This window comes from Labrus bergylta, chromosome 1 (assembly GCF_963930695.1).
Source record: "Labrus bergylta chromosome 1, fLabBer1.1, whole genome shotgun sequence".
Lineage (NCBI taxonomy): Eukaryota > Metazoa > Chordata > Actinopteri > Labriformes > Labridae > Labrus > Labrus bergylta.
Genome location: NC_089195.1, coordinates 7,459,593 through 7,472,590, shown reverse-complemented (window position 1 = coordinate 7,472,590; position 12,998 = coordinate 7,459,593). Strand labels below are relative to the sequence as shown.

The window sequence follows — 12,998 nt, the reverse complement described above, 5'->3', positions numbered from 1 at the left end:
GTCCACTGAGGCTTCCAGTCAGTCAACATGGATCGCTGGAAGCTGCATAATATTTTATTTCTCATGCTTCTCTGCAAGGCCAATGGACAGTTATTCAATGATAGAAGAAGGTATTTTATTTCTAATTGTTTGGACAATTTCTATCTTTTCTGAAATACTTTTTGCTAATGTGTCTGTTCTGTGTGTTTTCCCACAGACCGCCACAGACGCCTTGGCGTGACAGGTATGTGTATTTGTCCACAAAGCATGTATATACGGTTAATACCTTTATTCTTCTTTAATTTGTAAGTGTTTGTTTTCTCTGATTCTGTTCCCCAGATTTGAACAAATAGACCACTTCTGGGAGCGCCAGTAAGTAGTCAAAGAAAACAGAAAACATGAGATCAATGGAACCTTAAAATAAGTCTTCAGACGGTTTAATTCACTTTTAACCGTGAGGGAAAAATCATTGACTATTGATTCTGAAATGTTTAGACTGAGCTTAGTGGTAGTTGATAAACCATAACTTTGTGTTTATTTTTTGACAGAAAAATCCCTACCACCAAGGAGAGAGACATGATTAGATGCTCCCAACTCAGAATGTTGAAATAATTTGTTTCGGTTTAGCCTTTTCAGCTTTATCCGATTTGTTTGACAGTGAAATATTAACAACTACAAAAAGTATCAACCATCAATCAATCTTAATTGTATATCGCCAATTCAGGACAAATATATCTCAAGACACTTTACAAAAGAGCAGGTAAAAGACTTTAGTCTTTGTTATATTATCTACAAAGACCCAACACTAATCCACCATGAGCACTAAGCATCATTTAGCAAAGTTACAGAGGTAAGGAGAAGCAGAAACCTCGAGCAGAAGCAAATTCATGATGGACAGCCATCTGCCCAAAGTGTGTTGGGCTTGGAAAGTGGGATAGAGGGAGATTGATGGAGGGAACTTTATCATAGTTCTCGGAACCGTTGGAACCCTGCTCTGTTTTTATTCATTCTACACCGCAGGAACTCTAAACTATTTTTGGTTCCTAGAACCCCATTTAGAGGAACCATTTTTAGCTCCTGCTTCACAGTAGGTACCATGGCAGTGCAAATGCAGACAGGAAAAAAAGTCCCCATGATGTGTAGTTCTCAGGGAACTCCATAGTGGATAGTTCTTCTTAAAAAGTCCCCGGAACTGTTTGGTCTGAAAACACCTAATAATGATAAAAGTAAGTGTAGTATCAGCAGTAACAGCTAAGTATGATAACAGACTGATGAGTGTAATATTTATTCTACGTAAGCGATATGTTATCCAACTTAAATATCTCTATCTTATGACTCATATGTAGCCAGGTGGAAGCCGAAAGAAATGTTTTTATTTTTATTGAATTACATGTTTTTTTTTGTTTGACCTGCCTTAGTTTGCATTGTCCTGTCATGACTGAAATAAATACTTTTTGTCCTGTTTATTTGCAGTGTATCAATCAAAAAGGACTCAAGTTCTCAGAGGTACAGTTGGATGCCTTTTCATACAACAATTAATGCAGTTTAACTTTTTTACTTATCAAAGCATTTTACTATGTGACATTTTATAATGTGACCATTTACCAACGTTTCAATCTGTGTTTAGTCTTTAATGGGCTATATGAAGAACACCAATACCTGGCATAGTTTACATGTCAGTTTACTGTGTGGTACTTCCTGCAGAGGGATACAACTGGCAGGACAGAACTTGTTCATAACCTTGCACCCATGTTGGGGAGGTTTTCAACATATTAGTAATTAAAGTAATCAAAGATGAATCATTCTATCAGACAGAGCAGCGTAAAATGGTGCTTTTTTTCCAGAGTTTTCACACAGAGACTTTTTCTATTTCTTCTAATCACACACTACTATATACAGGATATTCTTTATATACTTGCACTACCTTCACAGTTAATGAGAACATCCCCTGCTTGATATTTTTCTTTCTGCAGGTTCACCCTCCTGGCTCCAGACCTGCTGCGAGCAGACAGTGAGGAGAACATCTACATGGTGGGCGATGGCCTGTCCGACCCTGTCACCGTTTCTATCTCCATCCAGGACTTCAGTAAAACCACCATGCTGCTGCAGGACTCTGCCATACTCAACCAGGAGAATGGATACCACACTCTCAAGTCTATACAGGTGACTCATGAATGTCATTCCCCAGCTCTCTCCACCCAGCTTCCTACTCTTTCCAAGTCCTTTACAAAGCGAAACAAGCCAAAAAAAAAGGTTGTACATTTCCAACTATGCATTACTGTAAAAAAAACATGCCTTTTTAATATGAATTTCAACTAAAACTGATAAAATAATGGACAAGAAAGCTTAAAAATGAACATTGTAACATGCTAGAAATAGTTATTTTGTGTCAAGCTTTGTCCCACTTGTTGATTGTTATTATGAAATGATTTTGTTTGCTTGTGTTTTTTTTAATTGTTTCTAAACAAAAAATAGCCCAATTTGACATTTGGAAAATATAAAGCTTTCCTCGAAAAACAAAGATTAAAGTGAATGCCTAGAGGGTGTCATCTGTCTTGATCTTTAGTTCAAAGTTATGACAAACACTTGTGAAATTTTAAAATCACCAACCTTCGTAAAAAAGAAATATGACTACAGTCTTTTATGCAGTTAGATGTATTTATCAGCCTGGTAATGCAGATTCAATTATAATTTGTAATTAATGAGCAAACTTAAGATCCTTGTTGTTATTCAAGAGCACACAAACAAGCTGAATGATGTCACATGACCTAAACATTGGACAGACTAATGAGCAGCAACGCTTTAATGTTCGGTTATCAGGAGTAATGCTTTCTTTATTCTAAACATCATCCTGTGTATATCATTTCATCTCAGCTTCCCTCTGACCTCTTGAACCGTGATGAGAAGAAGAACAAGTTTGTGCATCTGTCTGTGAGCTTTGGGGACTTCCACACAGAGGAGAGGTTGTTGATGGTTTCCTTTCACTCAGGATACATCTTCATCCAGACGGACAAACCTATCTACAACCCTGGAGACACTGGTGAGAACTCAATACTCACATAGCCTAATGGGCATGTTGAGATGAAACATGAATTGGTTTGACACTTCTAATTAGTTTCATTAAAAACAGATTTTTTTAAAGCCATGTTATGTATTTTATTTGATCTCTTATCCCGTTTTTTAGTTCAGTTCAGAGCCTTCGTGTCCTCTCCTGCTTTCAAGGCTTTCGACAGCTCCATCACCATAGACATCCAGGTAAACAAATAATGTATGAGTTGAATCAAGGATTAATCTGCAGAACATGTATCTGCAACTCTTTGATACTAAACCAAACATTTAGATTAACATTTGTACCAAAATTTTATAATTTGTTTCTTTTCTTTTCTTTTGTATACCTTTAAATGGGAATCTTTGGAATTGAGGCTGCTGGTCAAAACAAGACCTATAAAATATAAACTTGGGGTTTAAGGCATAGTAAGGTTAAATTTTTCACATTTGACCAAATAAAAACAGCTTAATAGATTTCTCCATTATGAACATGATCATTAAATGCAACCCAAGTAAATTTGGGGCCTTTCCTTTACATTAAGGAGTTAAAATAAAACAAAAAGAGTTTGAATACTTTGTTTTTAGATCTGCAAGTACATTGAGATTACTTCAAAGACAAAATGGATTTCATAAGACTTCTGTGACATCCTGTGTGTGTGTGTGTGTGTGTGTGTGTGTGTGTGTGTGTGTGTGTGTGTGTTTGTGTGTGTGTGTGTGTGTGTATGTTTCAGAACACAGATGGTATAGTGATTAAGCAGATCTCCAGGACCAGAGCTGTTGATGGCGTCTTTAAAGACACTTTAGTTCTCTCTGAAATTGTCAAGTGAGCTCCTTTCTTTTGGTTTGTATTTAAAATTAATCCTCTGCTGAGAAATAAAAAAAAACATTGATAGTATTTATCAATGGACTTTAGATGAGTATCCCTCTTTTGGGGGGCAAAAGATAGCTCCCATTTTACATACCAGACTGGCACCACAGCAACCTTCAGGATATTGTAAAATCTTGGCTGTAATGTATCTCGGCAGTACACGATAGAGAAGAAAGGACTGTTTTTTATTGAACAGTTTCATCCAGAGTTACTCAGAAGAACTCCAAACTGAATCAACCACTCTGTCATCATGACGTGTTTATTTTCCTGTTGCTCCATGTGAGGTTAGATAATATGTCGCTTGAAAAACTCACTTCACTGAAAAGGCAGAAATGATGCAACTCAGCCTTTAAATACGATTGTGTAGTACCAGTGCATGCTTAATGTAGATTTTTTAAATCTTAATTGTTTTTTTTGGCCACTTTGACTGACCATGGGGAACATTCTTCTGGTGCAAATTTATCAAAAAATTCAAAGAACGCAAGAAGAAATCTGAGTTTTAGAAAGTGATTTGAATTCTGTCTCCAAAAAATCACCTATTTTATCTAATCACATATTTTGCTGATGATTTTTTTCTATTTTATAGGCATTTTTATTTAATGTATATGAAAAAAATGTATAGATATGGTTCTTTGGATAGCTTTTTCAGGGACACATGAAGATACATCTAACTGACTTTGGTGATTCCACAAATTAGCCATCAGTGATTCAAGATAGTCCATATTTGTTTTACTTCTAGCAATTCTAGCAATATAATTCTAGCAATCAAATAAAACTTCCATGGTTACTGGGCTTAAGAAATGTTAGCATGTTTGCTAATATACTAAACTAAGAAGATCTTTGCATGGCTGAAGACACTTAAAACCTTCACATTAGAAACGTACCAACCAATGAATGTATTATCTTCTGATTCTGTTATTATCTCTGATGTGACAGGGAAGGCATATGGAAGGTGATTGCAAAGTTCGATCACTGGCCGCAGAACACATTTACCACCAATTTTGTGGTGAAGAAATATGGTAGGTCAAGTTAAACTGTGCTGGCTGAGATTTTTTGCTTGTAAAATCGCATATTGTTTCTCTTTAATGCTAGAAACAATGTCAGTCCGACATCATGGCTATGTAACATATTTCTGCTCTGGCCTGCTGTGTTTCAGTGCTACCTGCCTTCAACGTTACCTTGACGCCCAAGAAGTCCTTTCTCAGCCTGGATGACACTGAACTCATTGTAGAGATCTCAGCAAGGTGGATTGAAAAACACTCACATACTCATGCTCTTTATTATAAATCATATTTTGTCCACATGTATTTATCATTTAAAGGAACTCTGACACCCACACCAGTTCTAACTGAACAGATTATTTTTCTCCAAAGTTTTACACCTGTCCTACTTTCTTTTGATTGGCTAATGTTACTGTGTTTGATTAGCTAGGATAGCCTACAAGTCAAACTTCACCGAAGAGATATCTGTTTGTGTGTAATGTAAAACCAAATGTCACGGTTGACTTAATATTAACCCAATCCATGACCCTTTTCTGCACCTAACAGAGTGACCAGGTGAAGTTGTCACAGTTTGGTTAAGTTTGTTATGAAAAAGTTGGACCTATATTTGGAAAATATAAAAACGGGAACTCAACTTAAAGGCTTTATATGCGATTTTTTGATCCAGCAGATGTTGCCCTTGAGCACCAGTATGAAACCAAAACAACTTGCAGTGCATTGTTGTGTTAGCATGCTAATGTTAATCTTTATTATGCTCGTATCTTCACACTGCATGTAAATTTACCTGAAATGAGCGTGATCTAGAAACACAGTTAAGCAGTGAGTACAGTATGTTATTCTTCTTTTCTCTAGTCCCTCAATTAAACAACTTTTATACACGAGGGGAGGAATCAGCCGGCTGTCCCGGCGATGTAAACAAAGTGAAGATAGGACTCTGAAAACTCTGAAAACATCACAGACAGTGGGACTCGGGTGTTACACCCATTGTAGACAGTCATGACTCAGAGTTATTTTCAGAGGATATACTTGATTTATATTACATTTAAGTGTGAAAAAACGCATATAAAGCCTTTAAACTACTTCCCCTGTTGACATAATCTATACACCTTACTCCATGCTGGTCCTGTTCTTTTTCATGTGCTTAGTGGATGCAGTGTCATCATTTTAAAAGTGAAAACAATGCTGTAGTGCCTTAAATCTGCACTTTCTCTAATGGCCAGTAAAGGCCACTCTACTGGTTACAACTGAGGAGTCTGACTGGATCTTAGTAGATCAGAAAATGACCAAAGTAATAGTTGCTGTCACAGTAGCTATGTCCTCTTCAGTCTTTGGTTTAACCTTTATATAAATTCTAAACCTATAGTCTAACCCTAATGTGGCCCCTCCAGCAACTAGAATGTGCAAACATGAAATATCAACCTTGTTTATAAAAAAGTCTGATGACATAAAGAGAGAACATGAGGAAAATGAATGAATCAAAACTGTTGACTGTCAACTTAAGATTGTTTTTTTTGTTTTTGTGTGTTGTGTTTTAGGTACCTGTATGGGGAGCCAGTCCAGGGGACAGCCTATGTTGTGTTTGGAGTGAATATCAACAATGAGATGCGCAGGTTGCCTTCAGTAAAGCAGGTTTCAGATGTAAGTTACTACTCATTTACAACATTCATAAGCTGCTCTCATTGATTTTCCTAAGGTTATAAAACGGGTTCATGTGTTGTTGTTCTCCTGCAGCTGGATAGAGGAGTTGTAATACTGAGCATGGAGGAGATAAAGAGAGCGTACCCCAACATCAGATCTTTGGTGGGGAACTCTGTGTATGTCAAGGCTTCTGTGCTTACACAGTCTGGTAAGAACATCATGTTATCAGATACACAGAAAAAAACAACAGGAAGTCAACCCTATGACAAATTAGTACAAACATGAGTCAAACATTTTTTAGGTCAAAGGATTTTAAATGACCACAGGATTACAAAACAAACTGTGTTGAAGCCGGTGTAGTGTGCTGCTGCCAGTAATCAAATGTTTGCTTTGTTCTTTGAACCCCAGCCTGATAACATCAGACTTTTCCACATGTTTATGTTTATATACGGTTTATATTTGCTCTTTGCAGGATAGATCAATGGTGTCATCCCAAGAATTCAACTTTTGAAATCTATCATGAACCTCATGTCATCTCCAATAACTTCACTTTTGGAAAATGTGGAACAAGTTCAGTTGGGGAAAAAGATTCTTCTGTCCACTGTCCTATACACTTGTTATTGTGGAAAATGTATTAGGAACAACATTTTTGCACAGAGATAATTAGGATTTTTTTAATAGGTCTGTGTACCAAAATGTTGTTTTTAATACAGTATCTATCCCTAAATGGCAAGCGATCAGAGTTCTATGTTCCCAGAGCTTTTAGCTGATACTGTAGTCCTCTCTTAATCCGCTTTTTTTAAGGAGAAAAAAACAAAACTGCCATAAAATATTGAGATGTTAAATAGTCTAGTTTATTTTTGGCCTTATGAAACTGACAAATTAAGCGAATTTGATACTTGGCTGATCTTGTGATTTAATCAGTGGTCAAAAGACTTAAAAGTTGTATTGAAGATATTTTTTAACCTTTATTTAACTAGGAAAGAAACTCATTGAGATTAAAACTCTTTTTCCAGAGTGTCCTGTACCACGGCAGGCAGCAGCACAATTAATACAAACAACGAGCAGCCAAAAATACAAATACAAAAAAAATACATTATTAGACATTGACAGACACAAATAACAAATCTGAACAATAAATGTTTGTCAAGATCATCCACATACATATCAGGGAGAACATCTACAACCAGATGTGTCCGCCTCCAAGTCATTTAAAATCCTCTTAAAAGCATCTTAACGAGACCAGCTGGTTAAGTCCATATCACTCCATATCACTGCTGAACAAACAGTAGAGCAGAGGCAGGCCAAACTCCACCCCACACATTTCCAATCATTACCTGACCTGGATTACCTGTGCACATGGACTGTGAGCACTACAACATTTTCATAGACAGTTGGAGATTTATTGTCAGAAAACACTTATTAGGCATAATACAGGACAGGAAGAGAAAGATGTACCCTTAGATGTAAATCAAGACAAAACGAAAGCTTGGCGCGCTGTAGTCATTGTGGTTAGTTAGCGACCCACGTACAGAGGTAAGGGTCCTCCAAGTGGGCGTCTCAGGTTCAAATCTGACCTCTGGCTCTTTTCCCTGCATGTCAATCCCCACTCTCTGTCCCTAATTCTGACTCTATCTACTGTCCTGTCTGGACAATAAAGGCACGAAAAGCCCCAAAATAAATCTTAAAAAAAAAAGAGAAAAAGATGACCACAGGATTACAAAACAAACTGTGTTGAAGCCGGTGTAGTGTGCTGCTGCCAGTAATCAAATGTTTGCTTTGTTCTTTGAACCCCAGCCTGATAACATCAGACTTTTCCACATGTTTATATTTATATACGGTTTATATTTGCCCTTTGCAGGATAGATCAATGGTGTCATCCCATCAATTCAACTTTTGAAATCTATCATGAACCTCATGTCATCTCCAATAACTTCACTTTTGGAAAATGTGGAACAAGTTCAGTTGGGGAAAAAGATTCTTCTGTCCACTGTCCTATACACTTGTTATTGTGGAAAATGTATTAGGAACAACATTTTTGCACAGAGATAATTAGGATTTTAAAAAAAAAAAGAGAAAAAGAAAAAAAGCTCCTCTTAAAAGCTTTAAATCAATGTTCAGGTTTATTGCGATTGGTCTTTAACTTCTGTTTAACATAGTATCTTTTTTTTCTTTTGTACAGGCAGTGATCTGGTTGAAGCAGAGAAGACTGGCATTAAAATAGTGGAGTCTCCCTTTGTGTTATCCTTCAAAGACATACCAAAGTACTTCAAGCCAGGCCTGCCCTTTGACTTTACAGTAAAGACTATCCTCTTACATCCAGGGACTAAAAATGAATATTTGCATTTTGTACCAATGTTTCTTTGTGTTCAATAACTGTGAGGGTCCAACTGTAAAGTCGGTAAAGTCACAGTGAATTTCCTCACTTCTGTCCAGATCCAGGTGAGCCACCATGATGGTTCCCCGGCTCGTAATGTTCCTGTTAAGTTGAACATGTTGGACACGCCCCTGATCGTCTCCAGCACAGCCAGAGTCACCATCAACATGCCGAGTGATTCACGCCCACAAACCATCACTGTAAGAAAGACTGCACTATGGCTTTACTGACAGAACATTTGTTATATTTATGCATTTTGCTTTTTCATCATTTAACTCTTCTGTTGTATTTACTTGCTTTTTGTTTTTACTTTCGTTGTCCTTTAACCACTTATCAGAATAATTGATGCATTCCATGCCTCACTATGCCTTTGTAGAATTTCCCCTGATGAAAAAAAAAGAAATAATCTTCATCAGTTCGTAACAATTCTTTGACTTTCCCTCATATACTGATATAAATGTTCACACATAATATGACATTATGACAAATATATTGATGCCTGAGCTAAATATCTCAACTGTAGATGCCAATAGTCATGACTGCACCAAAACAGCAAATTAATATTTCTGATGTGCTTTGCATCATAAGAAAGTCGACTTTAATTTCTTCAGTGTAGTTCTCAGATGAAAAAAGGGAGGAGATCCCTGAGGCATTTCCCCCCAAAAGTTAAATGTGACATATTTGGTATTTTTGAAAAAGTCTAAACTTATCAAATATTTCTTTATGATTTGTTTTACAGTGGTTATACTGTTTTTTTTAAAACATGTATTTATTGTCTTTTATGAGGAAACAAAAACAGAATATAGCATTACAACACATACCAAACAAAAGAAATATAGAAAAGGATACAAAGGTAAAGAATAAACACAGCAGCACAATTAGACTTTTCATCAGTCCAAACCTCATTTTGCATACCATTACCCTCCAGTAAGTTGTGTAAAAAAAAAAATTAATATGTTCCAAAACTTGTCAAGTTCAAAATTAACTTATTTTTTAAAGAGCAAGATAGAGCATCATTTTATTCAACCACTGAGAGACTCCACAGGATGTCAAGAAGGCAATTCATCGTTTAGCCTCCAGGAAACAAAGGTTGAGTCTGAAAAAACAAACTCATTAGGATATACAGTATACTAACAACAGACAATTTAGGGTTAAGAGGCACCTCTTTATCGATCATTTGACTGCGCGGATCCAACACCTTCTCCCAGAAGATTATCAGTGGACACTCCCACATACAGTGAAACAGAGGGTCATTCTTAACTAAATAGAACATAGCTGCCCAGAGAGACCACTAAAGAGTTGGTAATTGCAGTCCACCTCTCTCGTATGATATGTAATATGACAAGTAAAGCCCAGTCTTGGACGTTTGTAGTCTCATCAGGCTTGTTGTTGCCTTATTTATGGATAAAACTTAATATCTAACTCTCTGCTTATGTTGTTTCCACAATCAGCTGTTGGCTTGACAAACTTGAGTTTCAGTTTCTTTAACTGATTTTTCAAATTCAAGGCATCACTAGTTTTTGGGCATTGCTAAAACAAATCAGTTGTTAATTTTAAAATGAATTTATGATAAAACATAATAATTGCAGCACGTGTTCACTGTGCAATATGACATTTTGGATCAATTGCATGAGTTTTAAATGACAAAGTTTCAAAAGCATGAAAACCTGTTGTTAAGAAGACAATATTTAGTGCTGGATAATAATTTGCATGCATTTTATTTAACCCTTCACATACATAAAAAAACATTTCATAGTTTGGAGCATTTCTAAAGTCTCTCAGTTACTACAATTTTTTGATTTTAAAATGGTTTTTTTAAGCTGTTTCTGGGCCTTCTGTAGTAATGTTACCTCCCTTTTAGGAATATGTATATGGATAAATATATTTTCTGTTTTTCTCCAGGCTGAAACCACCCAGGCTGATCTGAGACCAGAGCAGCAGGCCAGGTATCAGCAATCAATACAGTCATATGTCAGCCTGGACCGCCGCCAGCAGAACTACCTGTACATCTCCACAGGGACAAACAAGGTGTCTGTGGGAGAAAGAATGTCTCTGAAGCTGAGCATCATCACAGCAGAGCAGACAAACAGGGATCTCATTAAACATGTTACATATCTGGTGAGCATGTTTCCAATACACTTGATATCTTTACTTTGAAAAAAAGGTATTTTCACTAATTATCTGCCTCAACACCTATAACACACATTTTTTTTTATAGACAATAACAGTCCAACAGTGTCAAAAGAAACAGCTATCACATTCTTTCCTCAACTCAGCTTTATTTAAATACCAACTTTCCTAAATAACAGCATCCAACATTTTGGGGCATAAAAACAAAAAGGGTTCCCGCCCATGCTTGAGTGGAACACATGATGCACGTTTAAAAAGAGAGCATTGGAGGACCTTTGTGATCTGGCAGGAACATGACGTGAAAGAAGATCAGTAATAAAAACAGGTACAAGTACACACAAGTAAAGGGACTAACAAATGAAAAGGAACAGTGCTAGTGCAAGGTTTAAAAAGTGGAGTTATGTGCTTAGATGTCTTTCTTCATGTAAGTGTTTTTAACATTGCATCCTGAAATAGCTGTAGCAGAGACCTTTGGGAAGTTCAGAGCAAAGTTTAAATAAAACAATCATCAAGCATGTGACTTTGTTCCTCATTTTCCTCAGGTGGTGACTAAAGGTAAAATCATCGTAGCCAAGCGTGTGGATGTGACCGGTCAGGTGATCACCAGTCTTGGACTGATGGTCACACCGGAGATGTTGCCTTCGTTTCGTGTTGTGGCATTCTACTGGATCTGGACAGGGCAAGAGGAGGTGGTGCCTGACTCCATCTGGGTGGATGTGGTAGATTCCTGCGTTGGAGGGGTGAGTGAATATCAGCTCAGTCTCAGTGGTTACACACTTGAAGATTTGGGCCTCATTAACTATGATCTTTTATGATGTCTTCCTTTTTTTTTTTCAAACTGGTCAATCTGAAAAGTCAAAGTCAGGTTGTTTCTTCATGCAAAATAGATTTTGGATTTGAAATTCAATCAGGCTGCTTTATTTTAGGAGTTAAGTGAAGGCGGGTCATTTTGTACCACAGAGCAAGGTGAGTAGGCGATACAAATGTTAAGACCAAATAAGGGTTCATGATATTTGGCACAAGCAGCCCTGGTATGTGCATACATATGCTCATGAGTTTCTGAATACAGTTTTAAAAAATCACTTAAAGAAAAATGACCTACAGAGAAACTTCAGTCTTTAGTCTTTGTAGTCTGAAGGAACTATGGGCTGTTATGATCTCTTAGACGCTGTAGTCTTTGTATTGTCTGTTCTTTGAGCTTTTATTTATGTCAATAAATAATGTCAGAGCCCCAACCTCGGAGCGAGGAACCTATATTTGGAGGCTTTAGCGTGCACGAAAGCTTACCAAACTTCACCCAAAATTCAACCTTGTATGAAATTTACGTATGAAAGTGTTTCGGTGCATGGGTGTCGCCAAATGGCTCCACAGTGCCCCCAAACGTCACTCAGGGTACTGCGGTTAACCTACATGCACGACAATTGGTGAGCCATATGTAGCTGAATGAGACAAGAAAAAAATTACATAATGACCATACTCATTATTATAAATTTTTTGTGTAAAGATTTTTCAGATTGCATCCCTATTTGAACACACAACTATTTGCGACGGCATATGCCACTCATATACTGCGGCATATGCCACTCATGTGCCTCGGGATGTGCTGGCCTGACAGAGCATGAGTGGACCAGAGATGCATATGCAACTCATATGCCAGTCATGTCCCGCAGCATGTGCCGGCCTGACAGAGCACATGAGTGGACTAGACCGACATATGCCACGTCATGTGCAACTTGTGCCACTAATGTGTTGCGGCATATGCCACTCATGTGCTACCTTAATGATTATGATGATAGAGAGATGCTTCTTTTAAGAGCTGCAACACGCTTTATTGTTGGGATCTTATAGTCTGACCGCTTTTTTAAAACCTGAATGTAAAGAATTTTGATTATATTATAGCTTTTCTAAGTTACACATCACGAAGGTAAAGAAACCCCGGAAAGGTTTCAGGGTAGAG

General features: G+C 37.2%; 1 protein-coding gene across 1 annotated transcript in view; it reads left to right on the top strand.

Annotated features, from left to right (window-relative positions):
• Positions 1–12,998, top strand: part of LOC109998169 (complement C3) — a 28,494-nt gene continuing 15,496 nt past the window's right edge. Inside the window, exons 1-16 of the mRNA XM_065952628.1 lie at positions 1–110; positions 197–223; positions 319–351; positions 1,453–1,485; positions 1,953–2,142; positions 2,854–3,019; positions 3,164–3,234; positions 3,759–3,850; positions 4,832–4,914; positions 5,052–5,139; positions 6,432–6,534; positions 6,628–6,742; positions 8,717–8,832; positions 8,971–9,111; positions 10,814–11,029; positions 11,584–11,781. Of these exons, the coding sequence (XP_065808700.1) occupies positions 28–110; positions 197–223; positions 319–351; positions 1,453–1,485; positions 1,953–2,142; positions 2,854–3,019; positions 3,164–3,234; positions 3,759–3,850; positions 4,832–4,914; positions 5,052–5,139; positions 6,432–6,534; positions 6,628–6,742; positions 8,717–8,832; positions 8,971–9,111; positions 10,814–11,029; positions 11,584–11,781 (1,755 nt within the window). The 5' untranslated portion in view covers positions 1–27. The remainder of the gene's footprint in view (positions 111–196; positions 224–318; positions 352–1,452; positions 1,486–1,952; positions 2,143–2,853; positions 3,020–3,163; positions 3,235–3,758; positions 3,851–4,831; positions 4,915–5,051; positions 5,140–6,431; positions 6,535–6,627; positions 6,743–8,716; positions 8,833–8,970; positions 9,112–10,813; positions 11,030–11,583; positions 11,782–12,998) is intronic.